This window comes from Psammomys obesus, unplaced genomic scaffold (assembly GCF_907164565.1).
Source record: "Psammomys obesus unplaced genomic scaffold, mPsaObe1.curated_primary_1811, whole genome shotgun sequence".
NCBI classification, from domain to species: Eukaryota; Metazoa; Chordata; class Mammalia; order Rodentia; family Muridae; genus Psammomys; species Psammomys obesus.
The window spans coordinates 7,118,522-7,143,409 of record NW_026596064.1 but is presented as its reverse complement, the minus strand read 5'-3'; the positions used below and the strand labels follow the sequence as shown (position 1 = coordinate 7,143,409).

Sequence of the window (24,888 nt, the reverse complement as noted above, 5' to 3'; positions counted from 1 at the left end):
GTTAGCAGACCCAAGGAGTGATCACATTTAGTCTATTTGTAGATGTGAGGGAAAGAGCTCCATATGAATTTGAAGGTGGCGCTATTCAGAAGGCAGCATTCCTCTTGGCTCTCAGAGAATTCTGTGCTATGCAACATTAATAACGAATGTTAACTAGAAAATATGTTAAATGGAATCTGAACCCTTCCTTGAATGTTAACAGATAATTGCTCAGGACTGGATGAAAATAATTAAATTTATTCTATGAAGCATATGCATGGGTGACTTTTCTATTTGAAAGATAAAATCTAGGTGTCCCCCAAGTGTCTCCAGCCTGCAGCCTTAGCTGCATATGCCTCCTGGTATCTATGAATGCAGCCCAATACAAACTGTCAACTTGCTTCACCTTTTATAAGATTGGTGTGTACATGTGTGTGTGTGAATTTTTAAACGTGATTTTATGTTGAGTGTGAACTTTGCAAATAGATAAAAATGCCATGTTTAGTCTCAAAAGTTTGGACAGTCTTGGTAGGATGTTTGTTTCATTTCTAAAAGTCCCATAAATTATGTAACTTGAGTACATTAATTGACCAAAGACATATTTGCAAATGTGTATATATGAGCTAAAAAATAAATCCAAGTGGGACATTTGCAGGTAAGGATGAATCCATTCATCTAGAGTGAGATGTTTTCCAGCACTCACCCATGGGCTTCTTGTTGGAACTGAACTCAGGAAGAGAATCCATCAGCCTCTGGAACTGGAAAGCCGGTTTCTACCAATCCGATCCATGGGGATACCAAAACGCTTTTTTGAATGATCTACTACTTTCCTGTAACATACCATAGAGAATATTTCAAACTAATGTCCAAGTTTTTAAAAATTACTTTTGTGTTTTTTTTTTTTTCTTTCTGCAGTCCTGGGGCTCTCTTCAGAAGTGGGAACAAAACATTATAGTTAGTGTTTATCAGTTACCATTCTCATCTCTGCCAGGTTGTCAAGAAAATTAAAGTTTGAGAGGCTGATTAAAATCAGTTTGCTCACATGAAAACCCAGATCTTAGCATATTAAACTGCTTATGACCTAATGATAAACCTCTCTCCTTCTGTCGATGCATTCTCTTGTTGCTCTTGTGATTCTGAATGGTTCCTGTGAGGAAGGATGATGGTTGGCCAAAAGAAAATAAATAGATCTAAAACTGACCTGGAGGAAGACTATCTCCCCTGCCTTCACTTAGATGTTTTCACTTAGAAATGCTTTGTATGTGATCTATGTCTGCATAGATGTTTTTTTTTTTTATGCCAAGTATTGGTTGAAGAAATGAACTATAATAATGCAATTTCCTGCTTGCTGACTTTTGTATTAATTTTCTATTGCTGTTGTAAGACACCATGGCCAAGGCGACTTGTAGAAGGAAGGGTTTATTTGGGACTGGGGTTCCAGAAGGATGAGAGTTATTTCCCATCACAGCAGGGAAGTGTAGCAGAGAGCAGGCATGTCAGCTGGAGCAGCAAGCCTAGAGAGTTTACAGCTGAAATCCCCAGCACCTAGCAGTGGGAGTGCACTAGGAATGGTGGGAAGTTTTCCCTCAAAGCCCATCTGCAGTGACATACCTCCTCCAGCAAAGTCACATTTCCTAAAGCTGCTCAAACAGCACCACTGACTTGAGACCAAATACTCCAATGGTTGAGCCTTCCCTAAGGGGCACACTCTCATTCAGGTTATCACCACTTCCACGAAGCGAAACTTACTACCTTATAAGATAACTCAATGTTTAACACCTCAGAACTGAAAAAAACAAAGACTTGCTTCAGAAGGTCTTCAAGGCCTTTATTCTATTTTCCTATGTACTTGTGTTGGGCTGTCAGTTTCACACCATAAATACTGAAAATGAATGAAGACCTCAGTGATTTTCTATCATTCAATAAACATTTCATCTATAATTTACTATGTCTCTATATGTATAAGGAGCTTCTTTTGTGTGTCCTGAAATTCGCAATCAGAAATAGTTACTTGTTTTCAAAAGCCTCGGTTACTCTCAGAAGTGATGATGGCTGAAGGCAAATAGTACAGGAATAACTGTTCTATTTTATTGGGTTCAAGTTTTCCATTAATTATGTTATTAGTTTTTTTAAAAAAGCAATGTATTTAAAGGCTGTGAGGACACCGAGGGATTTTTACACCCATACCTTGCATGTAAAAATCTGTAAATGCTGCTTTAATTCAAGAGAAGCTAATGTTTCCCCAGTGCCTTCTACATGGCCGCTTTTGATGTGGTGTATACAAAGATGGCACAAATACAGAACCTGATGCAGTGCTTGCCATCAAGTGAGTCATAAGAACAAGGGTCCCATGCTGTATTGTCCCCTATTCAACCTTCTTTGCCATTAGTACATCATCCCCCTTCTTAGGCTCTTGATTTACTTATGTGCATTGATTATATGCCATATTATAAGGAATTATCTCCTAAACAAATTAAATACCTAAGAGTAAATCTAGGAAAAAAACTATTTACTGCGGATATAGATGGTATATAGATATAGATGATATAGATATAGATTGTGTACATATGACAGAAGAAAGACAGAGGAGTCAAGAATGAAGAAATGCTATGGCCCCTTGAAGTGTTTGCAAGGAAAATGGGACTCCATACCTTCAAGCTTAAAGAGTAAATTCTTCCAGCAGTTCAAATAAGATGAACATGCTTCCCCCCAGAGATAGGTGGAAGATTACAGCCTGCTGACACTTTCACAACATCTGTGTCCAGGTGGAAGAGAAGGCAAGAGAGTGCAAGGACACAAAGGGAGTTTATACACCACCCATTGGCCAGAAATCAGCCACACCTCCACCTCACAGAAGAGAATGGGAAAATCATCCTGAAATGATGGGGAGTGCACAACCAACAAAACCGTGAGAGAGCAGTTGATTGTAATTTATTATGGTATAAACAAGAACAAATACATTTCTGTGTAATCTATAGGGTTTGTGTCTAAGTACTATCGGGCTAATATATACATGATAGTAAATTGATATGATATTTTCCCCTTTCTTTAAATTGATTTCTTCACTGACTATCCATCATTACAACCCCAGGACATGTGTAAGCAGAGCCAATAATGGACAGAGGAGAATGCTCAGGGCAACAAGCAGAAAAGGAAGTAAGTAATCAAATCCTCCCAAGTTTGAAAAGGGGAAGGAAATGGCAGCTGAGATTTAAATGTCATGCTTACCGATCTCAGCACTTTAAGATCACAGATGGGAAAAAAAAAATCATTCTATTCTTACAGAGTATATAAGTCACAACAGAACATTCATTGGCTATTACAATTATTTTCCAAAACTAAGGTAAAATAACTGTAAATAACAGTTTTCTTGCTTTGCTGTAGCTGATGCTTTCCTGCTTAAACAAATGAGCAGAGGCTGTGCTAGTGGAGAAAGCAAAATAATTAACTTCCCTCTATCTGAACCCCACAAATATTCTATACTCTGACTGTTTCCAGATATGATCTGTGTGCAGAACCAGGAAATAGGATGTGGTCTTTATTAATTCTTTTATTTAATGTTTCTGGGATCCTTTACAATTCTGTTATTCTAAGAAACTTTATTTTCTGGTAAAATTCCAATAATACCTGGTATTCCTATCTGTTGAAATTATTTTTTCATCCAGCACACTTACTTGTTAGGTACTGTTTGGTTATATTTTTGTTTTACTTCTCCAAGTGCCTAGTTGGTGTTGAAAACAGTAACTGTGGTGATACACACACACACACACACACACACACACACACACACACACACACATTTATACACATCTTCAGCTGGTGCTCTCACTAGTCCAGCTTAATTATTTCTGGACTATTTGAGCTACCTTCAGATCAGAGGACCAGGATCAGTGGACAGAAACAAATGTGGATGCACTGCAAAAGCTTACAGTTATTTAGAAAAAAATTGATTAGAGGCTTGTACATATAAATCTTCTCAACATATAAAAAGATTAGCACATATAAAACACAAAAACAATTATATTCAAAAGGTTCCTTAAAAGTCAAAATGGCTTATGAAGTCAAGGAGTTTCTCTATATTTTCATAGCAACTCAGAAACAAAATGGCAAGCTGATGGTTTCCTTAACATTTTTGCTGATACCGAATACATACCTAATTCTGTAACAGAATTTACACTGACAGTAGTGCCGGGTGCACAGAAGGAAAGTTAGGCAAGCTAAGATCACACACTTCTAACTGTCTAGGCCCTCTTGTGACTAAATGATGGAATGACATGGCTTAGATTAGATGCAGGAGGAAGAATCTTCGCTTTTCACTGAAAAATAGCCTGTTTGAAGTTTAAAGAGATGGATTATCTGTCAATGCAAGCTCAGTGTTTTGATTGTTTATTTTCAACATGACTTTTATATTTGCAATATACATACACTTTTCATGTCAATAGGATTTTCTTTAATATCCCTGTCTATTCTTCTTTGTAAAGCTGGCTTACCATTGTAAAAGAGCAGTAGATAAAACTGTATTTAAGCATTCTATGAAGGATTACCCCACATATGCCAATGGATCCACGAATCATCTCTGCATGATTAAAGGAAACATAAAAGAGCATCCGTACTTGCAGCACCAGCAAATGATACAGTAAACATCACACTCTCCCCTCCTAGGTGACATGCTTTTGGTGGCCCAGTCCCAGGAGTTGTCTGTGAACTCAAGCTTAGTTCAGTCTTGTTCTTGGATCTCATTATCTTGTGGGCATTGTTCAAAACCACGATACTTACTTCAGGCAGTTTTAGAATTTTATGTGCTGCAGATCTAACATACAAACTAATGCTAGTTATGATGGATTGTGTTACAAGTGTGAGTAATACTGTTATTACAAATACCTGCATTACTAATTACACCTGTAGAATGTATGATACAGCAGTAGTTTGTTAGAAGAGTAAGTCCTGTGTTCTCATTATAAAATCAGGTACCATGTGAGGCAATGGATGTGTCAATTGGCTTGACTATGGCAATAATTCCACAATGCATCTACATGTCAAGTATCATTTTTTATTTGTATTTGTTTTTGTATTTAAATCTCTGTCTGTCTGTCCCTGTCCCCAACCCCCTTTGGTATGTGGTTTAGGTGAAACTTTTGGGAATCAGTTCTCTTAACGATGTGGGTCCCAGGAGTTCAACCAGCCACTAGGCAAGCATCTTTACTCTCTGAGTCATATTGCCAGCCCAAGTTTATGTCAAAGCAGAAACTTTATATTTGTCATTCGTAAATCGGAAATAAAAGGCATCATATATGAATTTTCTATTTCAGCAAGGCTGTGCATTTTGAAATGTGTTTGTGTTGACACTATGGCTATAGCTGATTTTCTTTTCTTCTTTTTTCTTTTCTAGAGTGTTGCTTTGAATGGCTATATAGCATTCATCCATTCATCCTGTTTCCCAGGAATGTCTCAGGAATTGAATTGTTTGGTGTTGTTATATAATGTTCAGTTGAAAACTGCCTCATGAACATCTTTCAATTTTATGGACTTCTGGACAGTGTATGTCCAAAATTAATGTTGCCATCTATGACTATATTTAATTTTATTATTTATTACCAGAATGTTTTTCCCATTTTCACCCTTTTACACACCTGAGACCTATGTCAAGATTATGCCAGGCCCTGGGACATGTCTTTATAGTTTTGACAGTCTGATATCTTAACCACCATCTCATACTGGTTATAATTGACTCTTACGTTGCTCATGTAGCCTCCTAACATTTCATCTGCTCATTGTTTACTTGGATTTCTTCTTTTGAAGGTGTCTGAATAAATCTGTTCATTTTTTCATATTAAATTGCTTTTCTTTCAAATATTGATGGAACATGGGCTTCGAAGACACTGAATATGACACTTTGTCAGTTTTATGTAATTAGTATCTTCTGCCTCTGCCATGGACATTCCTGTTTTTATTAAGGCAATCTTTAATGTTACCTCAATGCATATCAATATGTTTTCATTTTAGTTAATGAGTTTATTTCCTCTCGTAGTAACAGATCCAGCTTATTGAGTGTTTTGGAAATCTTATTGCAGCTTTGACTAGGGTTGCACTGACTCTAGGGTGTAAGTTGTTCTGTACAAAAGTAAAATCTTTATGAATATGTCTTGCTATCCAAGATGATTTATCATATATGTATACATATACATATATACATATACATACATATCTGTCTTTTTCTTGTTTAAAAATTTTACTTGTAGTGTTAATTTACTGGTGACTTTAGTCATGAATGGAATTAGATTTTGTGGAGTGAATTCTAGCATTTGTTGTGATGATGTGTTAACTCCTTTATTTAATTTTCTAAAGTAAATCACGTTTTTAGAGCAATCCAGTGAGATAATAGTGTGTTGTTTTACATACCTTACCGAATTCACTGAGCTATTTTTGCAAGAAGAGTGTATTCTGCGGTTGCTTTTTCTGTTCATTCTCTATGTGGTTTTAATATTTGGGCAACTTTCATTAAATGGGATGAGGATTACACCTTCTTTCCAGGGAAGGGAGGTAATCCTGTTGGGTTTTTAAGGCTCACTTGCAGACTAGAAGTGCATGAATTTTATATGTAAATGTTGGTTCATGTGTGCCAACTCGTGGGTATGAAACATTTTGCTTGTACTGTTTGTAGTTTCAGGTACCAAGGAAAGAAACTTAGAATATAGATATGGGTGATGTTCCCCAACAACAACACTCTGGGCTTGTTGTTGAATTTTAAGAACACAATAAAATGCTAGGCTCCTTTGGCAAAGGCCATCATCTAACCAACACTGTGAAGAGGATGCAGTAATCATTATTTTCAATAGGTCTGCAATTTAGATTAGAAAACTAGGAATTGTATTATAGTTAAAAAAAAATCAACAAGGCTGAAACAGCCAGGCTCCAATTTAGGGCCCCAATAATTCTCTCACTCTGTGGTCTCCTACCCTGGACAGAGCCAACTTCTACAGCCAGTGTGGAAAGAGCACCGTGCAAAGTCCTGTAAACTGCTGTGCCTTCTCCCTTTCCTAGCTGAACCACTAGTTCTGCTGGGCAGCTAGCAGCCATTTCCCCAAGAGTCCCATAAAAAGTCCACATGGCAAACTACCAAAACCTCCTGTCAATAATCTGAGAGAAAACGAGACACTCTATTCATGTGAGTGGGACATTTTGAAAGCAGATGTTCTTTCTGGCTTTCAGGGAACCACAGATGACTGCAGCCTTGCAGAGAAGTTAAGCCAAGGACGTGTGTTGATATTTACATCTTTTTTTATTATTATTATCCCTAAATGTGGTTTTGAAGAAAAAAAAAGGCATTATATTCTGCCTGACTACTTAATACAACTTCATGACTCAGATTAAGTGTTCTTTGTCACCCTAATATTGGGGGATTGGAACTTAAAGTCTAGCTGTCTATTTTCAAAATTAAACATGAGTTGTGGGCGTTTCTTTAGTACTTTTCAGGTCCTTGCTGGGGCCCTCTTTAGTCTGCTGTCAAATGTCATACTATTCATTGCAAGCTGGTTAGTTACATTTCAGTGTAACCCTCACGCTTTCTTTAATTACCATATCAGTAATGAAAATTGCAGAAGTCAAGGGTGTCTGACCACACACTTCTGTATGCTCCCTAAGTTGTTCAGAGAACCCCCCCCCCCCACCAATTAAGTATGCCTCTAGTCTCACTTATCTTGCCCTATTAGACAATGAACTACTAGGCAAAAATATTTAAAACTGAGTATTCCAAGACTTTTGTTCTCATATAGTTTCTGTGCATAATGAGGAAGACAAACATGCCTTGATTTTTCTCCAAAGGAAACAAAGAAAAACATAGCGGTCTGCCAGCATGTCAAAGGCCTCCGGGCATTAGCTAGAGTTGCACGGAAATGTCTTGTTGTCACATCAAGACAGGAAGGAAGCAGATGAGGTGAACATGTTGTGTCCCTCTTTGCCCAAATGAGCAAGCAGCTAGAGGCTATTCTTTCCCCAGGAAGGGAAGATTAAGGGGTGGGGCAAGGTGTCAGTCATTTCCTAACAAGTGCTTTCTTAAGTTGTGGGGCATGGGTGAGTTCAGATCATAAAGGGAAACACTGCTCCAGTGAGAGGTTATATCTGATTGAGCGTTCTACCTCAAAGTAGCAGTTTAGCTTACACGGATCTTATTATATTTGTGATGATAGTGCTGACCCTGTCATGTTATCTAATAAAGTATTTTCTCCAAGGAATGAGTTGTGTGAACAAACTGGCATTCAGCCAGAAACTACAAGCACTTAATTGAATAGTGAGACTTTTAGGAACCAAAATAACCCAGTCTCAACTCACTAAGAACACTCTGCACCTTTGGAGGCAATGACAAGCCTTACTGGCTTTACTCACGACCGCCTTAAGGAGCTAACAAAACTTTTTTCTTTAACTTTTAACTTTTTATTTCTCTACTTTGTACTTATAAAAACATCCTTATTTTTTTTAAAGACATCCGTTACATCCTGACTGCATGCCCATGTAGCAAATATTTACACTAAAATATGGCATAGAAATCTCTGTTTGGAAGGGCGAATAAGGCACATTACACACTATTCACTCAGCATTATCCTTTTGAGAGAGTTTTCGACTTTCACATGAAAGTTATGCAAGGTTGACAACCCTGTGGTGCTGACCTGAGGTGAGAAGAGACTGCCAATAAAAAGCAAGCTCTGACAAGCGGGCACCAAGATCATTATGCTCAATGGCATTTCTCTGTGCTTAGCCAGGCCTTTTAACAAGGAGCACAGGGGCCTGTAAAAGGCATATTACCTTCTAGGTCCCTTCCTGTGTTCTGACATTGGAAATGGCGCCCATCTGAATTACCCGCCTCCAGGCATCACCAAATAGAAACTGGAAAAAAAACTATCACAGACTGTGAGATGACTCAGCTGGCCCAGGTTTGTCACGCTCGCTGCTTTACAAGGAATCAAAAAGGTTGAGACAGATTAGGCTGCTCATCTTGGTCTTTGGGACCACAATTGAGAAGGTTTTGGTAGTGCATGTCAGTATTGCTCTACTTCGAATTTGGTTGGAAGAGAGAAAATGACAGCTTCGTGCAGGGAAGTCATGGAGAAAACAGAATAAATATAAGAGATCACAGCCCCCTCAGTTTAACTCCCATGCTTGGGCTGAAGTCAGACAAAGGAAAGTTTTTGTAAGACTGAAGATTGGATGAAGGAACATAAGTGGATATGTTAATTAGTGACTTTTTAAAAAGACACAGGTAGAGAGAAACATGCTTATTATGTACATGTGAGTAGGGGCATCATAGTACCTGCCTTTGATATCAACCAAAGAATGGAGAAAATCTTCCCAGGTTGACCTAAATACTTGTGGGTGAGGTATAAACATTCTGATTATATCCTATGGGGTTCTTCCGTCCGAAATTTATAAAAATAATGATGTAGAACGAAGTGTGCACAGATCCAGATCCGTAGAGTGTGTGTGGTAGGATTATGTGTCTTTCATCTTCTCTTCAGATTTGTCTGTTTATCTTTTCTCATTTAACATTCATTCCCTAGGAGGTTAAACTATTTGGATTACTTAAATGTTCCCTGTCTTTTGGTTTTACGTTGAGTCAAGCGATCGCTGGCCTTGCGTAGAAATAGGAGAGGAAGAACAAGAGAGAACTTGGGATTATTTTTCCCTGTTCTCTTCAAACTCAAGTGTGAATATTTCCAGTGAATTATGTTCTTGAATGAAATCCACAGGGCTCTTAACTTCCTAATTTTGCTCTGACTTGCTGAAACCTCTTTCAGCGTGTGCTTAGGCCAAGCCCTTGGCCATTGTTCATCCTCTGTCATTTGTCTATATTTAGAATTTGTAAACAGCTTTCTGGTGACATAGCATCTTCAAAAATCTCTATTTTTGAAGTGTCACCTATTTCTTGCTGCGAGACAGAGGGATACAATAACATCACTTGCTCTGCTGACCTCAAAATATTAAAGGGATGATACGAATAATACTTGCAAAAATGTTCAAATGTAGAGACTAGTGTTATTGCATTTGCAAAGTATGTTCAATATTGTGGGAAGTCATTCTTGAGAAAAATACCAGGCTAATCATCAGTATAAATTTCATTAAAGGATCATTCTATTAACTGAGGATGCAATTATGCCTACTTCTTTTAATTTACACAAATACTAGGAACAGTCATTTACTTCAGATATTAAATACATATGCTGACATGGGAAAATATTTACATTTGAAACATAGTTAAATTTACCTTAAAGTAATTTTCCTAAGCTTCTGGAAATAAATTTGGCATCATATTCAGATGAGAAATATGTCAAATAGGAGAAAATCAGGATTGGATTCCTCTTTACTTCATAGACTCTGACACAGACCCTGCTCTATTTAATTCTCTTCTCACTTATTATGTTTTAGTTTTCCTTAGTTGTTCCTCCATCCTTCTGAGTTCACCTCTTAATAGTCCTTTCCAAAGCATAGGATGTTTTTTTTTTTAATTCCTGAATATTGTATTATGGGTATACAATAGTGTGTGTACACTCACGACTATGTTCTCTCAAACCAGGGACATGCACTCATATAAACCTCATCTGCAAATGTGGACAGGAATGGCTCTTTCGGTTTATTAGCTTGTAACTGAAATGTGGTCTTTCCTTCAATTGTCAGTTCTAAGGTATTAAATGCTTGGAACTTTGTCACATGTAGAAAACCTTGAGTATGAATAAAAATGTTTTCAGATTCCAGGTCTGTAGAAATGCTTTCTACACTACACACCACTTTCAGTTTTCTGCCTTTTCAGTATACAAATGACTTACTATTTTCTTTAAGGGTAAGAACAAGAAGTCCCATGATCTTCCCATGAGAACAAACGACGCAAACCTTAGAGGGAATGCCCTTGAACTGTGATTCTAATACGTAACGCAAGTTTCAAATTAAGCATGAATCATTTAAGACGTTAAATTAGAATAAATCTTAAATTTCTCAAACATGAAGGCCAACCACTGGATGAACAAATGCCTTCCTTCTCTTCAGCATGGCCAAATGCTTGGAGGTGAGGGGAAGCCAGTGAAAAGGGAAAAAGATAAAAGACCCCCTTCCACCTCAACTTAGCAATCAGCTCTATGAGAGTCCACATTGGATGGTGCTTTCTCCACAACCTGGCTCCAAAAATATTGCCTAATGCTACTCTGGCTTTGCAGTGTAGATCCTGAGGCCAATGGTATGAATTGCTGTGAAATGTAGCATCCCGGTGTGTGGCAGTAGTTCTCCTCCTGTGGGTTTTATTTTTGTTTCTTTCTCTATCTCTCTCTCTCTCTTTTTATATATTCCTTGAAGGTTTGTTGTCTCATTATGTTGTGCCAGGACTTTTCTTTTTTATTTTTCCAATTTTACCTAGTTGGGGTATTTTTATTTTAATTTTATTATATTTTCTTTTCTCTTTTTACCCTTTACATATATTCATGTCTTTCCTGTTCTCCCCATGTGGAGCTTGCACTGACCTCTGTAGTCCTCTCAAGAACTTGTCCTACAGGTTTGTCTTATAGTTTGTTCTGTTTTGATTTTCTTTTTAGTAAGGACATTTTTCTTTTCTTTTTTTTTTCTTTTCTTTTCTTTTCTTTTCTCCCTTTCTGTTTCTGTGGTTGTTGTTTCCTTGAATCCACAATCTCCTTTAGCCTCCCATATAGTGGGACTACAAGCATGTGCTATCATGAAAAATAATGTCCTTAATTCACTTAATCTGTCAAAAAATTACTAGCTATCTCTGTCAAAATTTGTGGTTATTGTTCTACTTGAAAAAAATATATACTATTTATGACAAGCTTCCAAAAATTGTATCTTTAAATATTATTTCTGCTCTTCCTTTTGTTTCCATAAAAATCCTTGGTAGCTTGAATGACACGTTTCAATTTCTCACTCTATTCTCCAGATGTTTTGGACTTATTTAGAGTCACTTCCTTATCTCTTCATATGTCTGGTCTAATTTACTATTTGTTTCATCATTTAATTGAAAATTTGTATGATGTTTCATTCAGTTTCCAAGATAAAATAGTACAATGGACCCCTTATCTTGCTTCATTCTCTTTTGTCCCCACTACTGTATTATTTTCAAGCAAATTTCAGATAGATATGGGTGGCCTTTGACCATCAGCATTTTCTTAGTCATCAGGAAATGCAAATCAAAACAACCCTGAGATTTCACCTACACCTATCAGAATGGCTAAGATCAAAAACTGAAATGACAACACATGCTGGGGAGGTTGTGGAGAAAGGGGAACCCTCCTCCATTGTTGGTGTGAATGACAACCACTTTGGAAATCAATCTGGTACTTTCTCAGACAATTAGGAATAGCGCTACCTCAAGATCCAGCTATACCACTTCTAGGCATATATCCAAAATATTCTCAAGTACACAACTAGGACATTTGCTCAACCATATTCGTAGCAGCTTTATTCGTAATAGCCAAAATCTGGAAACAACCTAGATATTCCTCAACAGAGGAATGGATACAGAAATTGTGGTACAATTTTTGTTTTTATGATAGCAGGAAAGCCATGGATATTTAGTAGAAATTGTCTTTTGAATTCTGGTCTATTCCCAAGCTGGAAATCTAGATGGTTCTTTGGAGCTCCACTCAGCCAGAGTGAATATGACAACTTCTACAGGTGATACATCACTAAGCAGTGTCTTAGGTGTGATAAACACTTATTACACTGATAGAGCTTCCAGTCTACTCTGTTGTTGATTTGAAAACAACAAATCAAATGAAGCGGCACCTATAAATTCATGATTACAGATTTCACTTTAAACAAAATCAGGACTTCGCAAAGGCACTGAAGCAGTCCACGAGTCTCTTTTGTCTACTTATGTTAGTATCCCCTTTTCTTCCATTATTTTTGCCTACACAAATTCTTGTAATTGTGTATTTCAAAATTCAAGCTATTTGGTTTTTTGTTTGTTTGTTTTTGTTTTTGTTTTCTGCAGTCTAGATTTTGCACTTGCTTGCTTTCCTTGAGTTCAGAGTTGCTAAAATTGAGATAAAGATAGGAATGATTTTTGTTTCTTTTCTCTTTTTTTCCCCCTTTCTTTCTGTTTTTCAGTGGCAGCAGCAGTAACAATGTCTGGATCCAGCACAGCTTTAAAACTTTAGGTTACAGATTCACTATTATTCCATTTTGCATTTGTTAGCCGCAATATTTCTGTAAAAGAAGCTTTCCTCCTCATCTATCAGTTCATCATTCCTTAATTGTTTCAGATATTTGAGAATAAATAGAAAATTCCGCATCTGTTACTGGTACAGCTCACATAAGAAAGGGAGGCTTTACACCCCCTTCATTTAGAAGTTTTTACACTGTGAGCTGGAAAACGGCATTCTTTAAAGGGAACAAATAGTTTTAATCACCATTCCTATTTGTGAAGGTTTAGCACTCTCTAGCTTGTGTTTCAACGGCAGATCAGATTATTTTGCTTGCCCAGGACTTCGTACCAGAAAGCTCTATTATATCAGCTATATCAAAATCTTGAAGCCAATTCAGTACTTCTCTGTCTCTGAGAAGTCTCACTGTTCCTTGACATAAGAAGTGACATTGCATGATGACAGTCTGGACCTCAGACTGCTTGTTAAAAATTGCTTAATTTTTTTTTCTGAGGAATTATTCAATATACACAAATTGAATCAAAAGTTTTGTTGTTTAGAGTAATACAAATATTTTATAAGCCATTTGAAATCTTGTGATATCTGGGGCTTAAATTTTGTTTGGAAATTTCACCTAATCACTTTATCTCATTTATCTCATTTCTTTTCCTTCTGTGAACTTCAGTTCTTGTTAGCATCAGGAACTACAGAAAAAGATTATTAAATAAATGTTTATACACTTCATCGTATAATATATGATCAATACTGTTAGGATAGAAATATCAAATTGCCAGCCATAATATAATTTCTGGAGAAAAATTTAAGGTTTGTTTTATTCATTATTTTCTTGTTTTATTTATTATTTTCAACCTCACAAGTTTGTGCATCTAAACATGCACCCTTATCACCAATGTTGCTTTTTCCTATTTATTTTCCCAGAGATGTGTGCTAAAATTATTTCTTACTGTTACTTTGGTGTAAATCCTTTTCTTGTAGTAACTATATTATCAACTGAAATATATAATTTCATTTTTTCAGCTCATGAACTAGCTATATTATCTAGCAGTACTTTATATTACATTTTAATAAATACTTTAAATATTTAGATAGCAGTATTTCATGATTTAATATTTAATTTTCTACTTCTTAGAAATTTCCGTGTTTTCTCCTAGATGAATGCTGTTGAATACTTTCCATCTTAAAATTAAGATTTTTATGTATATTTTGCATGCATATGTGCCTAAGACATGCATGCCTGGTGCCTGCAGAAGGGAAAAGAGGTCATCGGATCCCCTAGAACTGGAATTACAAGTGGTTGTGAGCTTTTCTGTGGGTGCTGGGAATCAAACGCAGGTCCTCTACAAGAGCAGCAAGTACTCTTAATGACTGAACAGTCTTTCCATTCCTGAAGTTATTTATTGGGTATGTAATTTGCATTTGCATGTTCCTTTTTGTTGGCACTTCTAAACGGTCTTCCTTCTAATCGTATCCCTTAAATACAAATCAGGACTGGACTTTCCTTTATCAGGCATTCTGAGAAGACAGATATTTTATCACTTTATTTTCAGTGTGGAGAATGGCACAGGGATTCGTGTGCCACATGCCCTGAAAGCACTCAGATACTAATAGACAAATTAACCCCATTTTCTTTTATGGATATGATTGATTTTAATAATACTGTAGCAGTTATGGCTATAAATTTTTATGTTATGGAATGCCTCCATGGTGTTTCCATTTTCATCTTTATTTTTTATAGGAATGTTATCAATTTCAATTTTATGGTGCTTTTGTACTAATGTTTTTATATAACTTTGAGTTTTTTAAAAATCTATTAGCTATTATTCTTTAAGACAAAGACATTCAATATAATATTTAATCTTACTGTTTTTCTTGTTTTTCAGATCACCAAGCATCTACTTGTAAAATAGCTTTATTCCCATTTCATAATCATAAAATAATAACATTTCATTAAGAATTTTATCTGCTATCATCATTACTCCTGAATGTTTGCTAGTTATGCCTTATAAATAAAGTTAGGTCATATAATACAATACAACTCTCTCTTCCTTAAAACAAACATTCAAGCTTAGTGTTGAAAGTAATGATGTGGCTAATTTTTAAGACAATGTTTTTCCGGTTGCTTTGGTCATCTGAGATTGAAAAAAATGCTATCATATCACTATTTGCAGATGATATGATAGTATACATGAGTAACCCCAGAAATTCAACCAGAGCACTCCTTCATCTGATAAACATCTTCCGCAAAGTGGCTAGATAAAAATTAGCTCAAAAATATCAGTAATCCTCCTGTATATGAAAACAAAAGTGCTGAGAAAGAAATTAGGGAAGCTACATGCTTCACAATAGCCACTAATAATATAAAGTGTCTTGGTGTGACTGTAACCTAACAAGTGAAAGACCTGTACAAAAAAAAAAAAAAAAACTTCAAGCCTCTGAAGAAAGAAATTGAAGAAGATATCAGAAGTTGGAAAGATCTCTCATGCTCAAGGATTGGTAGGATTAACATAGTGAAAATGGCCATCCTGCCAAAAGCAATCTACAGATTCAATGCAATTCCCATCAAAATACCAACACAATTCTTTACAGACCTTAAAAGAACAATTCTCAGTTTCATATGGAAAAACAAAAAACCCAGAATTACTAAAACAATCCTGAACAACAACAGATTATCTGGCAGTATTTCCATCCCTGATCTCAAGCTGTACTACAGAGCAGTAGTAATAAAAACTGTATGGTAATGGCATAGAAACAGAGTAGTGGACCAACGGAATTGAATAAAAGACCCAGAAATAAACCCACACACCAACAGATACTTGATTTTTGACAAAGAAGCCAAAATAATACACTGGGGAAAAAAAAGATAGCATCATCAACAAACAGTGCTGGTATAACTGGATGTCTAAATGTAGAAAAATGCAAATAGATCCATATGTATCACCCTGAACAAAACTAAAGACCAAGTGGATCAAAGACCTCAATATAAAACCAGACACACTACATCTGTTAGAATAAACTGTGAGGAAGAGCCTTGAACTCATTGGCACAAGAAACAACTTCCTGAACAGAACACTAACAGCACAGGATCTAAGAGCAACAATCAATAAATGGGACATCATGAAACTGAAAAGCTTCTGTAAAGCAAAGGATACTGTCATCAGAACAAAACAACTGCCTGCAGACTGGGAAAGGATCTTCACCAACCCTATATCTGACAGAGGGCTAATATCCAGAATATATAAAGAACTCAAGAAGTTAAAAAGCAACAAATCAAGTAATCCAATTAAAAAATGGGGTACAGAGCTAAACAGATCGTTCTCAATGGAGTAATATTGTATGGTAGAGAAACACTTAAAGAAATGCTCAATGTCCTTGGTTATCAGGGAAATGCAAATCAAAACAGCCCTGAGATTTCACCTTACACCCATCAGAATGGCTAAGATCAAAGACTTAAGTGACAACACATGCTGGAGAGGATATGGAGTAAGGGGAACCTTCCTCCAATGCTGGTGGGAATGTAAACTTGTACACCCACTTTGGAAATCAATCTGGTGCTTTCTCAGACAATTAGGAATAGCACTTCCTCAAGATCCAGCTATGCCACTCCTAGGATATCTCCAAATAGGCACAAGTATTCAACAAGGACATTTGCTGAACCGTATTTGTAGCAGCTTTATTTGTAATAGCCAGACCCTGGAAACCACCCAAACGTTCCTCAGTTGAGGAATGGATACAGAAATTGTGGTACATTTACACAATGTAATACTACTCAGCCATTAAAAACAAGGAAATCATGAAATTTGCAGACAAATGATAGAAATTAGAAAAGATCATCCTGAGTGAGGTATCCCAGAAGCAGAAAGACACACATGGTATATACTCACTTATAAGTGGATATTAGACATATAATATAGGATAAACCCACTAAAATCTAAAGAAGCTAAGCAAGAAGGTTGCTTGGGTAAGAGAATCAATCCTCACTCAGAAAGGCTAATGGGACAGACATTGGAAGAGGGAGAAAACAGGGAACAGGACAGGAGCCTACTACATAGGGCCTCTGAAAGACTCTACCCAGCAGTGTATTGAGGATGATGCAGAGACTCATACCCAAACTTTGGACAGAGTACAGGGAACCTTATGAAAGAAGGGAGAGATAGAAAGAACTGGAGGGGACAGGAACTCCACAAAGAGAGCAATAGAACCAAAAAAAAAAAAATCAGAGCCCAAGGGTCTTTTCTTACACTGATATTCCAACCAAGGACCATGCATGAAGATAACTTAGAATACACCTGTTCAGATGTAGCCCATGGCAGCTCAGTCTCCATGTGGGTGCACTAGTATGGGGAACAGGGGCTGTTCTTAACAGGAACTCTGTGGCTAGCTCTTTGATCACCTCTCACTGAGAGGGGAGCAGCTTTACTAGGCCACAGAGGAAAACAATGCAGCCAGTCCTGAAGAGACCTGATAGGCTAGGTTCAGATGGAAAGGGAGGAGGACTTCCCCTATCAGCGGACTTGAGAAGGGACATGGGAGGAGATGAGGGAAGAAAGGTAGGTTTGGGAGGGGATGAGGGATTGTGCTACAGCTGGGATACAAAGTGAATCAAATGTAATTAATAAAAATTTAATTAAAAAAAGAAAAATATGCCGTCCTTAGGGAAGCTTCTCCAGACATGAAATAAACAACTCAAATTAGAATCAGAAAGTCCCTGAAACTGACTTGGCCCTTTCTTTCTCCAAGAGCGTATAAGTAGTAAAGTCATACTGAGGTAGACCCCTGACCTAGATGGCTCAGAAACCAGCCAAGCAAAGACAAGATGAGCTGCCTGGATGAAGCTCAGAACAACTGATGAACCTGGAAAGGACATTCTCCCATCTGTTGCGCTGCCTGTAGGCTGCACAGTATGTTACAAGTTCCCAGATTTTGTGTACTGTCCCCCATTCTGGGGTGAGCTTTGGTGATGCAGCTGTCTTTGAGTCATTTCCGTGACCCTTCAGCCACATTTCTCTAAGTGACCCCCAATAAACTCATTGGTTCATGAAGTTGATCTATAGTGATAGACATACTTTGGATCTGGGGTAAGTGTGTGTGTGTGTGTGTGTGTGTGTGTGTGTGTGTGTGTGTATGTGTGTGTGAGAGAGAGACAGAGAAAGAGAGAGAGAGACAGAGAGACAGAGACAGAGAGAGAGAGAGAAAGAGTTATATGTTGATTCTCCTTATAACTAGATTACGACATCACACCTTTGTGTGATGTCTAAAACTTTGTGATTGTCTATTTTAGAGTGTATAGATTTCAAAATAGTTATGAAATTGGTTTTCATTATAGGTTAGACAAACTTCAATCTTTAAGGAGTGGTCATTCCTAGTAGAACTCTGAGACTCTCTCAGGATAGGGAGTAATTGCTTTCTAAACCCTTATTATCAACATAGTCATGGACCAGAAGAGAGCAAATCATAAAACTCCAAGTAAACCAAAGGGTCCTTGGCAGAGGATAAGCAGCTGATGGAAAAACATGGGGTGCTCTTCCAGACATCCTGTGCAATATTTTATGAGCAGTTTATTTTAACTCTGTAATCAGTAGGGAATGTCTCAGACAAATGTTTCTATATAGATGATTATCATCAAGGGACAGGAGAAGGTGAACTGGTGAAAAAATGGTGGGGATAGTACAGAGAAAGAGATAAAGACCCAAGAAAGAATCAATATAAAAACAAATAATTTAAAATAAAATAAAATCAGAGAAGCTGTAGTGAGGGGGAAATATTTATGTAACATAAAAAATAGGGCTTAGAGGACAGTGAAAATATGGCAGGTCACTATAAGATGTGGTACAGGGGACTCATACCACTATAATATAAAATATGCAAGAGGAACAAATGCTGATGGTAGAAGATAAATTATGTTTAGAATGATGGTTTAACAGTATGGAGAGTAATTCAATGATTCTTCAGTCATTAAGTAAGGGAGAGCATCAAGAAATATATTCTAATTATTTTATAACAAGTAGTAGCTTACAAAACACTTCCATTTGATTGTATCATCTGATTTTATATAGGTAAGTACTTATATCCATTTTAGAGAGAAATAAGCTGAGAACAATGGAGAATTTTGTATGAGACACATGATCAAAAAAGAAATTTGATTTTAAACGCATGCACAATGAAACAAATTTTGAGCATCCTTTGCTAATTCTCGCTGTAGGAGATGAATTAAATTAATATGATTTTTAAAAAGCTCTGTATTAAGAATAATCTGAAAAAAAAAAGAAAAAAGAAAGGAAAAAAACATGAAACCACTGTTCTGACTATTCCTCTTAAATATCAATTTCAAGTGACAGGAGTACCCATCACAGACACTTCTTCCCTTACCTGCTACAAACAATGCTGTCTTAGAGTAACTTATGTTGTAAACTACTTGTAAGAAGTTCTTCCCTAGGAAGCACAGTAAGATATTCAAGCACACCACCATAGTCCCGCTGCTTCCAAAGCATTTCCATCCCAGTTCATAATTTGACCCACACGTTGGTCAGCACACTCAATTTCTGGACACATTCAAGTTATTGACGATGTTTTAGGTGTGGGATTCCACTGCAGAGCCTGGAACAGAAGATGGGGAGAGTGGGGTACTTTTCCTTGTTCACCCACCTCTGTTTCCCTTTGTGCTCCACAGACCCAGCTGAGAGTCTGTCAAGGGGAGATCCAAAGCCAGAGAAGCTCCTTTTCCTCTTGGTCTCGGATACGTCGTTCTCCAGTGACACCAGGTCATCAAGAAGAAGGAGCTTAGACGAAAGCTCAGTGGCCGACTTCTGTTCCTTGACTGTGGGTGGTGACTGCAAGCCCGTGGCTCCAAACTCAGAGGCCTACAGCACAGAGAGAGGTGGACTCATTCACTCAGACCACGAAAAACAAGTTTGGATAAGCATTTTCTACCACAACATAACATGCCTGTTGCTCACCTTATGATGTCTTGGGGTTTTCTTTCTAAAGACTCGGGGAAACTGAAACATACAGAGGAGGAATACACCCAAGAGAAAAATAACAAAACAATCCTCCCAGCTCGTTTCTAAAATATAATATATTTACTCATTGGTCTTCTAGATTTAGCATCAGATATAGCTGCGTCCTTCCTTGACCTCCTGGCATTTTTCATGTATCTCTTTTCATCACTGCACTCATCAAATTTTATTTACAATAATATCTGTTACAAAAAATTCGTATTTCCTATTAAAGTATAAGTAACGTATGAACCATGGTTATCTGATGAAGCTTTTATTTCTTCTGTTTAATGCCCATGCCAGTATTTAACAAAATCTGTATTTGTTTTCTGAAAGCAAAATTCTAAATGTCATGATATTTCACTTTCATGATTTATTTATAATCTATGCAAACCACTAACATCCCATTGTGTCCCTGGTTCTGCATAAGAACTAAGGCATATAAAAAGCCTCCATTGTTGGTGGGAGTGTAAACTTGTGCAACCACTTTGGAAATCAATCTGGTGCCTTCTCAGAAAATTAGGAATAGTGCTACCTCAAGATACAGCAATACCACTCCTAGGCATATAGCCAAAATATGCTCAACTATACAACAAGGACATTTGCTCAACCATCTTCATAGTAGCTCTATTCGTAATAACCAGAGTCTGGAAACAACCTAGATGTCCCTCAATGGAGGAATGGATACTGAAATTGTGATACATTTACACAATGGAATACTACTCAGCTATTAAAAACAAGGAAATCATGAAATTTGGATGGAAACGGTGGGAACTAGAAAAGATCATCCTGAGTCAGTCATCCCAGGAGCAGAAAGACACATATGGTATATACTCACTCATAAAAGGGCATTAGCCTAATAATATAGGATAAACATACTAAAATCTATACTACTAAAGAAGCTAACCAACAAGGAAGACCCTAGGAAAGATGCTCAATCCTCATTCAGAGGGGCAAACAGGATAGACATTGGAAGTAGAAAAAAGGAACAGGACAGGAGCTTTCCATGGAATTCCTCTGAAAGACTTCACTGATTGAGGTATCAAAGCAGAGGCTGAGACTCATAGCTAAACTTTGGGCAGAGGGCAGGGAATCTTTGAAAGAAAGGGGAGAGAGGAAGATCTGGAGGGGACAGGAGCTCCACAAGGAGGCAACAGAACCAAAAAACTGGGGCAAAGGGGTCTCTGAAGAGAATGATACCCTAACCAAGGACAATGCATGGAGATAATCTAAAACCCCCGCTCAGATGTAGCCCATAGAATCAGCCTCCAGGTGGTTTTCTTAGTAAGGGGAGTAGGGACCATTTCTAGCATGAACTCAACAGCAGGCTCTCTGATCACCTCCTTCTGGGGGATGCAGCCTTGCCAGGCCACAGAGGAAGACAATGCAGCCAGTCCTGATGACACCTGATAGGTCAGGATCAGAGGGAAGGGGAGGAGGACCTCCTCAATCAGGAGGATTTGGAGAGGCATAGGGGAAGAAGAGGGAGGGATGGTGGGCTTGGGATGAGACGAGGGAGGGGGCCACAGCCTGGATACAAATCGAATAAATTGTAATAAATGATAATAATAAAAAAGAAAAAATACAAAAAAAGAAGAAAAAAAAAACCAAAATCCTATTTCTGTGCCCAAGAAAATGAATATCTCAGTTCATGTAATTTATTAACAAAACATAAACAAGATGTAGAACCATCCCAAGAATAACACCGATTACAGGCAAATTTGATTTGTTTATCTTCTACCTGTGTTTTCTTTTTTGTACTTCATGTAGGTCTAAATCAATGAGTGTTTAGTGTGGGAAGTCTTTTTTTCCCTTCTGAAGCCTAGTAACAAGAGTTTTAGAAACTGCTTTTGTTTAAAACCCCAGGCTCCTCTGTAGTTAAGGAATATAACTTCTGTTCTCGATGCCTGAGACTATTTCCAGGAGGACGTTTGAGCTCCAGTATTTCTTCTCTTCTCCCTTTTGGTTACATACTTTCTTGTGCCACAGGGTGGATTACAACAGGGGAAGGATGTTACATTATAGTAAAGAGTCCCTAAAGAGTAGCAGAAATAACTTCAAAGGGCAACAATCTTTGACCAAAGAGAGACAAATTGGGGAGTTCTATTTCTCCATAGGGTCCGCATCATTAAACTGCAGCTAGCACTTAAAAATCAACATTAATTTTTAATAAGTTCTCATTGTAGGTATTCTCTTTGATGTTTATTTTCTTTTGAGTTATCCAAAATAAAAGAGGGATGGAGTAACTCAAGTCCTTAAATAACAATTGATAGACTTTTCTCTTGGTGGCCGTGAGCAAAGGATTGATTATTAGTCAAAGGGCCAGCTGGTCTATCCTTATGCTAGTACTTTGGGTGCTAGAGAGGTAGCTGGAGGAAGTTGTATGACAATTGGAGCTGTTTCCTGCTGAGGCATGATGCTGGCTCCTGAAGATATGATGCTATTCATGACTATTTCAGATTGGCTGGGCTAGATTTTCCCTGCAAATATTTCTACCAAGGCCAGACGAGTGACCTAGCAGAAGGACTGATGTGCTTGGTATAACACCAGTAATGCCACAATTGGTGTAAACACATGCCTTCATTTGCATGAGGATTTTTCTGTAAATAATCTGTGTATGTGGCTGTACAAGCAGATAGTTCAGCTCATTGAGCTCATTTTGTAAGCTTGCTGATAGATACCCTTTTCTGCCCTTAACAACACTAGGCCCATTGCAAAGGTTCTTCTCTCCAGTGGCTTTTCCTGTCTGTTTTTGTTGTTACAGAGGCAAGGCAAAGCTTCAGTAGCAGTTGACATTTCGACAACAGAAAAGTAGGAGCTGGCTGACTGCAGAGACAGTATCAACAGAGGTACAAGGGAATGGCAGTTACTTTCCCTTCGATGGCAGCTGTGACAACAACCTCAGCAAATATAGAGAGCTGAAAGGATCTCCACTACACAGGGTTCGAGGTAGACACGAAATAAATGGAGAGAGTAAAGAGAAGGTAAGAATGATCAGGCACCCTAGTCTGAAGGACAGCCAGAAAAGTAAAACTGTAGTTACCGGAATCCTTCCAGAGATTTTGGCAGGCCTTAAGGACCTAAGACCTCAGATGCTTTAGGACCAGGGACTGTACCACATGTTGCTTTTAAGGGTTGGGAAAGCTGAACATCCTTGGGCTACACCAGGTTGTAACACTTGCCACCTTAGGGAAAGCACGCTGTACCTGTGGCCTGCAGGAAGGCTGGCACATTAGTCACTCAGCACTGCCCTGCTGGTCTGCCTCCACTACTCTTGGCTGCTTTCTGAAGCCAACGGTCACAACCTACCAAGCACTGGAAAAGCTTCTTGTTGGGAGAACAAATGGCCACAGTCAGAAAATATGGAAACTAAAATATCTGGGAAGTGGCTTGATTCTTCCAACTAATACAATACAAAAACTAGAACTTTGTCTCCTATTGTAATAAAAGGCTTGACCAAAACTACTTAAAATTTGGCCTGAAACCAACTTCACATTTTATGTAACAACATCTCCTGTTGATGCAAAGTAAAATATGTTTGTAATGATAATAGATTTTTTATTATTTGAGGAATACAAATTTTACTAACTTTTAAAAATATTTAAAGTCACTCTCTCTGAATTATCTGAACTCAATAGTTATCATCATTTATATATTTGAAGTTGGCAAACTTAAATGTCATTGGCAATGAGAGTAAGGTAACCTAAAAATGCTTGTCTTCTTGGTTTTCTGTTCTGAAGATATTCTCACTTGTATCTTCTGGCTATGGTAGAAAAAGCTTATGTCTGTTAAAATAGAAACATGCTCTGTGTGTGTGTGTGTGTGTGTGTGTGTGTGTGTGTGTGTGTGAATATGGAGGCTAGAAGCTAAAATCAAGTATTTTCCTTTAGTTTAATTTTTAAAATAGGGGCTCTAGAAGAATCTGGAGCTCACTGACGAGGCCAGACAGCGGAGCTAATAAGTCCCAGAGATTCTGTCTTCACACCCCCAGCACTGGAATCGGTAGTACTGGTTTCTGTAGCCAGCTTGCATGTGGGTGCTGGGAATCTGAATTCAGGTCCACATGCTTACTTGGCTAGCGTCTTATTGCCTGAGCCATCTCCTTTGCCCTTTCATGTGACATCCTAAGCTGGTTTCTATTACCTCTGTTGCTACGTCCACGGAGAACGCCTTTCCTGAGCCCCATAGCATCAGAATCATAACCAGGACGAAGTGTGCACTCGCCAATCTCCAGTCCAGCATCTAGGCGCAGATACATCAGGGTTGATATTAGTTAATTTGAAGTATAAACACAGAAAACAGAATCTAAAGAAAAGCTTCTTAGAAATAAAGCCAATCACTTGTATGGTCTGCAGTAGATGTCTACCAGCGTAAGTAAGGCCTAATAAAATTTGTTTTATTTAAATTATGTAAAAATTTATTACAATCTCCTGTAATAAATTATATAAAGAATTCATTTCCCAGGAAAGTTACATTGTATGTATATAATTAATAATAATTTAATTAAATCTAGCAAAATATCTGAGAAAACAATATCATATAACTTTATTATTGGGGTAGTGGTTACAGCTGCATATTAGCAAAATGTGAGAGAATAAAGCTTTGAATGTCTGAGACAGAATCATGGTACACCTGCAAGAATTAAAAACCTTGAAACACTACACATTAAATAAAAGAATATATTTATATTCTTGTGTTGGATCAGGATTCTGTAAGCAAAATTCAAAAGGTGAATATGTTATTTTAAAGTATTGAAATTTAAC

General features: G+C 37.5%; 1 protein-coding gene across 1 annotated transcript; it reads right to left on the bottom strand.

The window, feature by feature from the left end:
* Positions 1-724: 724 nt before the first annotated feature.
* Ostn (osteocrin) lies at positions 725-24,367 on the bottom strand. Its single transcript, XM_055624805.1, has 3 exons — positions 24,269-24,367; positions 19,776-19,990; positions 725-809 (listed from the first exon to the last, which is right to left on the bottom strand). Exons 1-3 carry the CDS (start codon positions 24,365-24,367, stop codon positions 725-727), a joined length of 399 nt encoding a protein of 132 aa, XP_055480780.1.
* Positions 24,368-24,888: the final 521 nt, after the last annotated feature.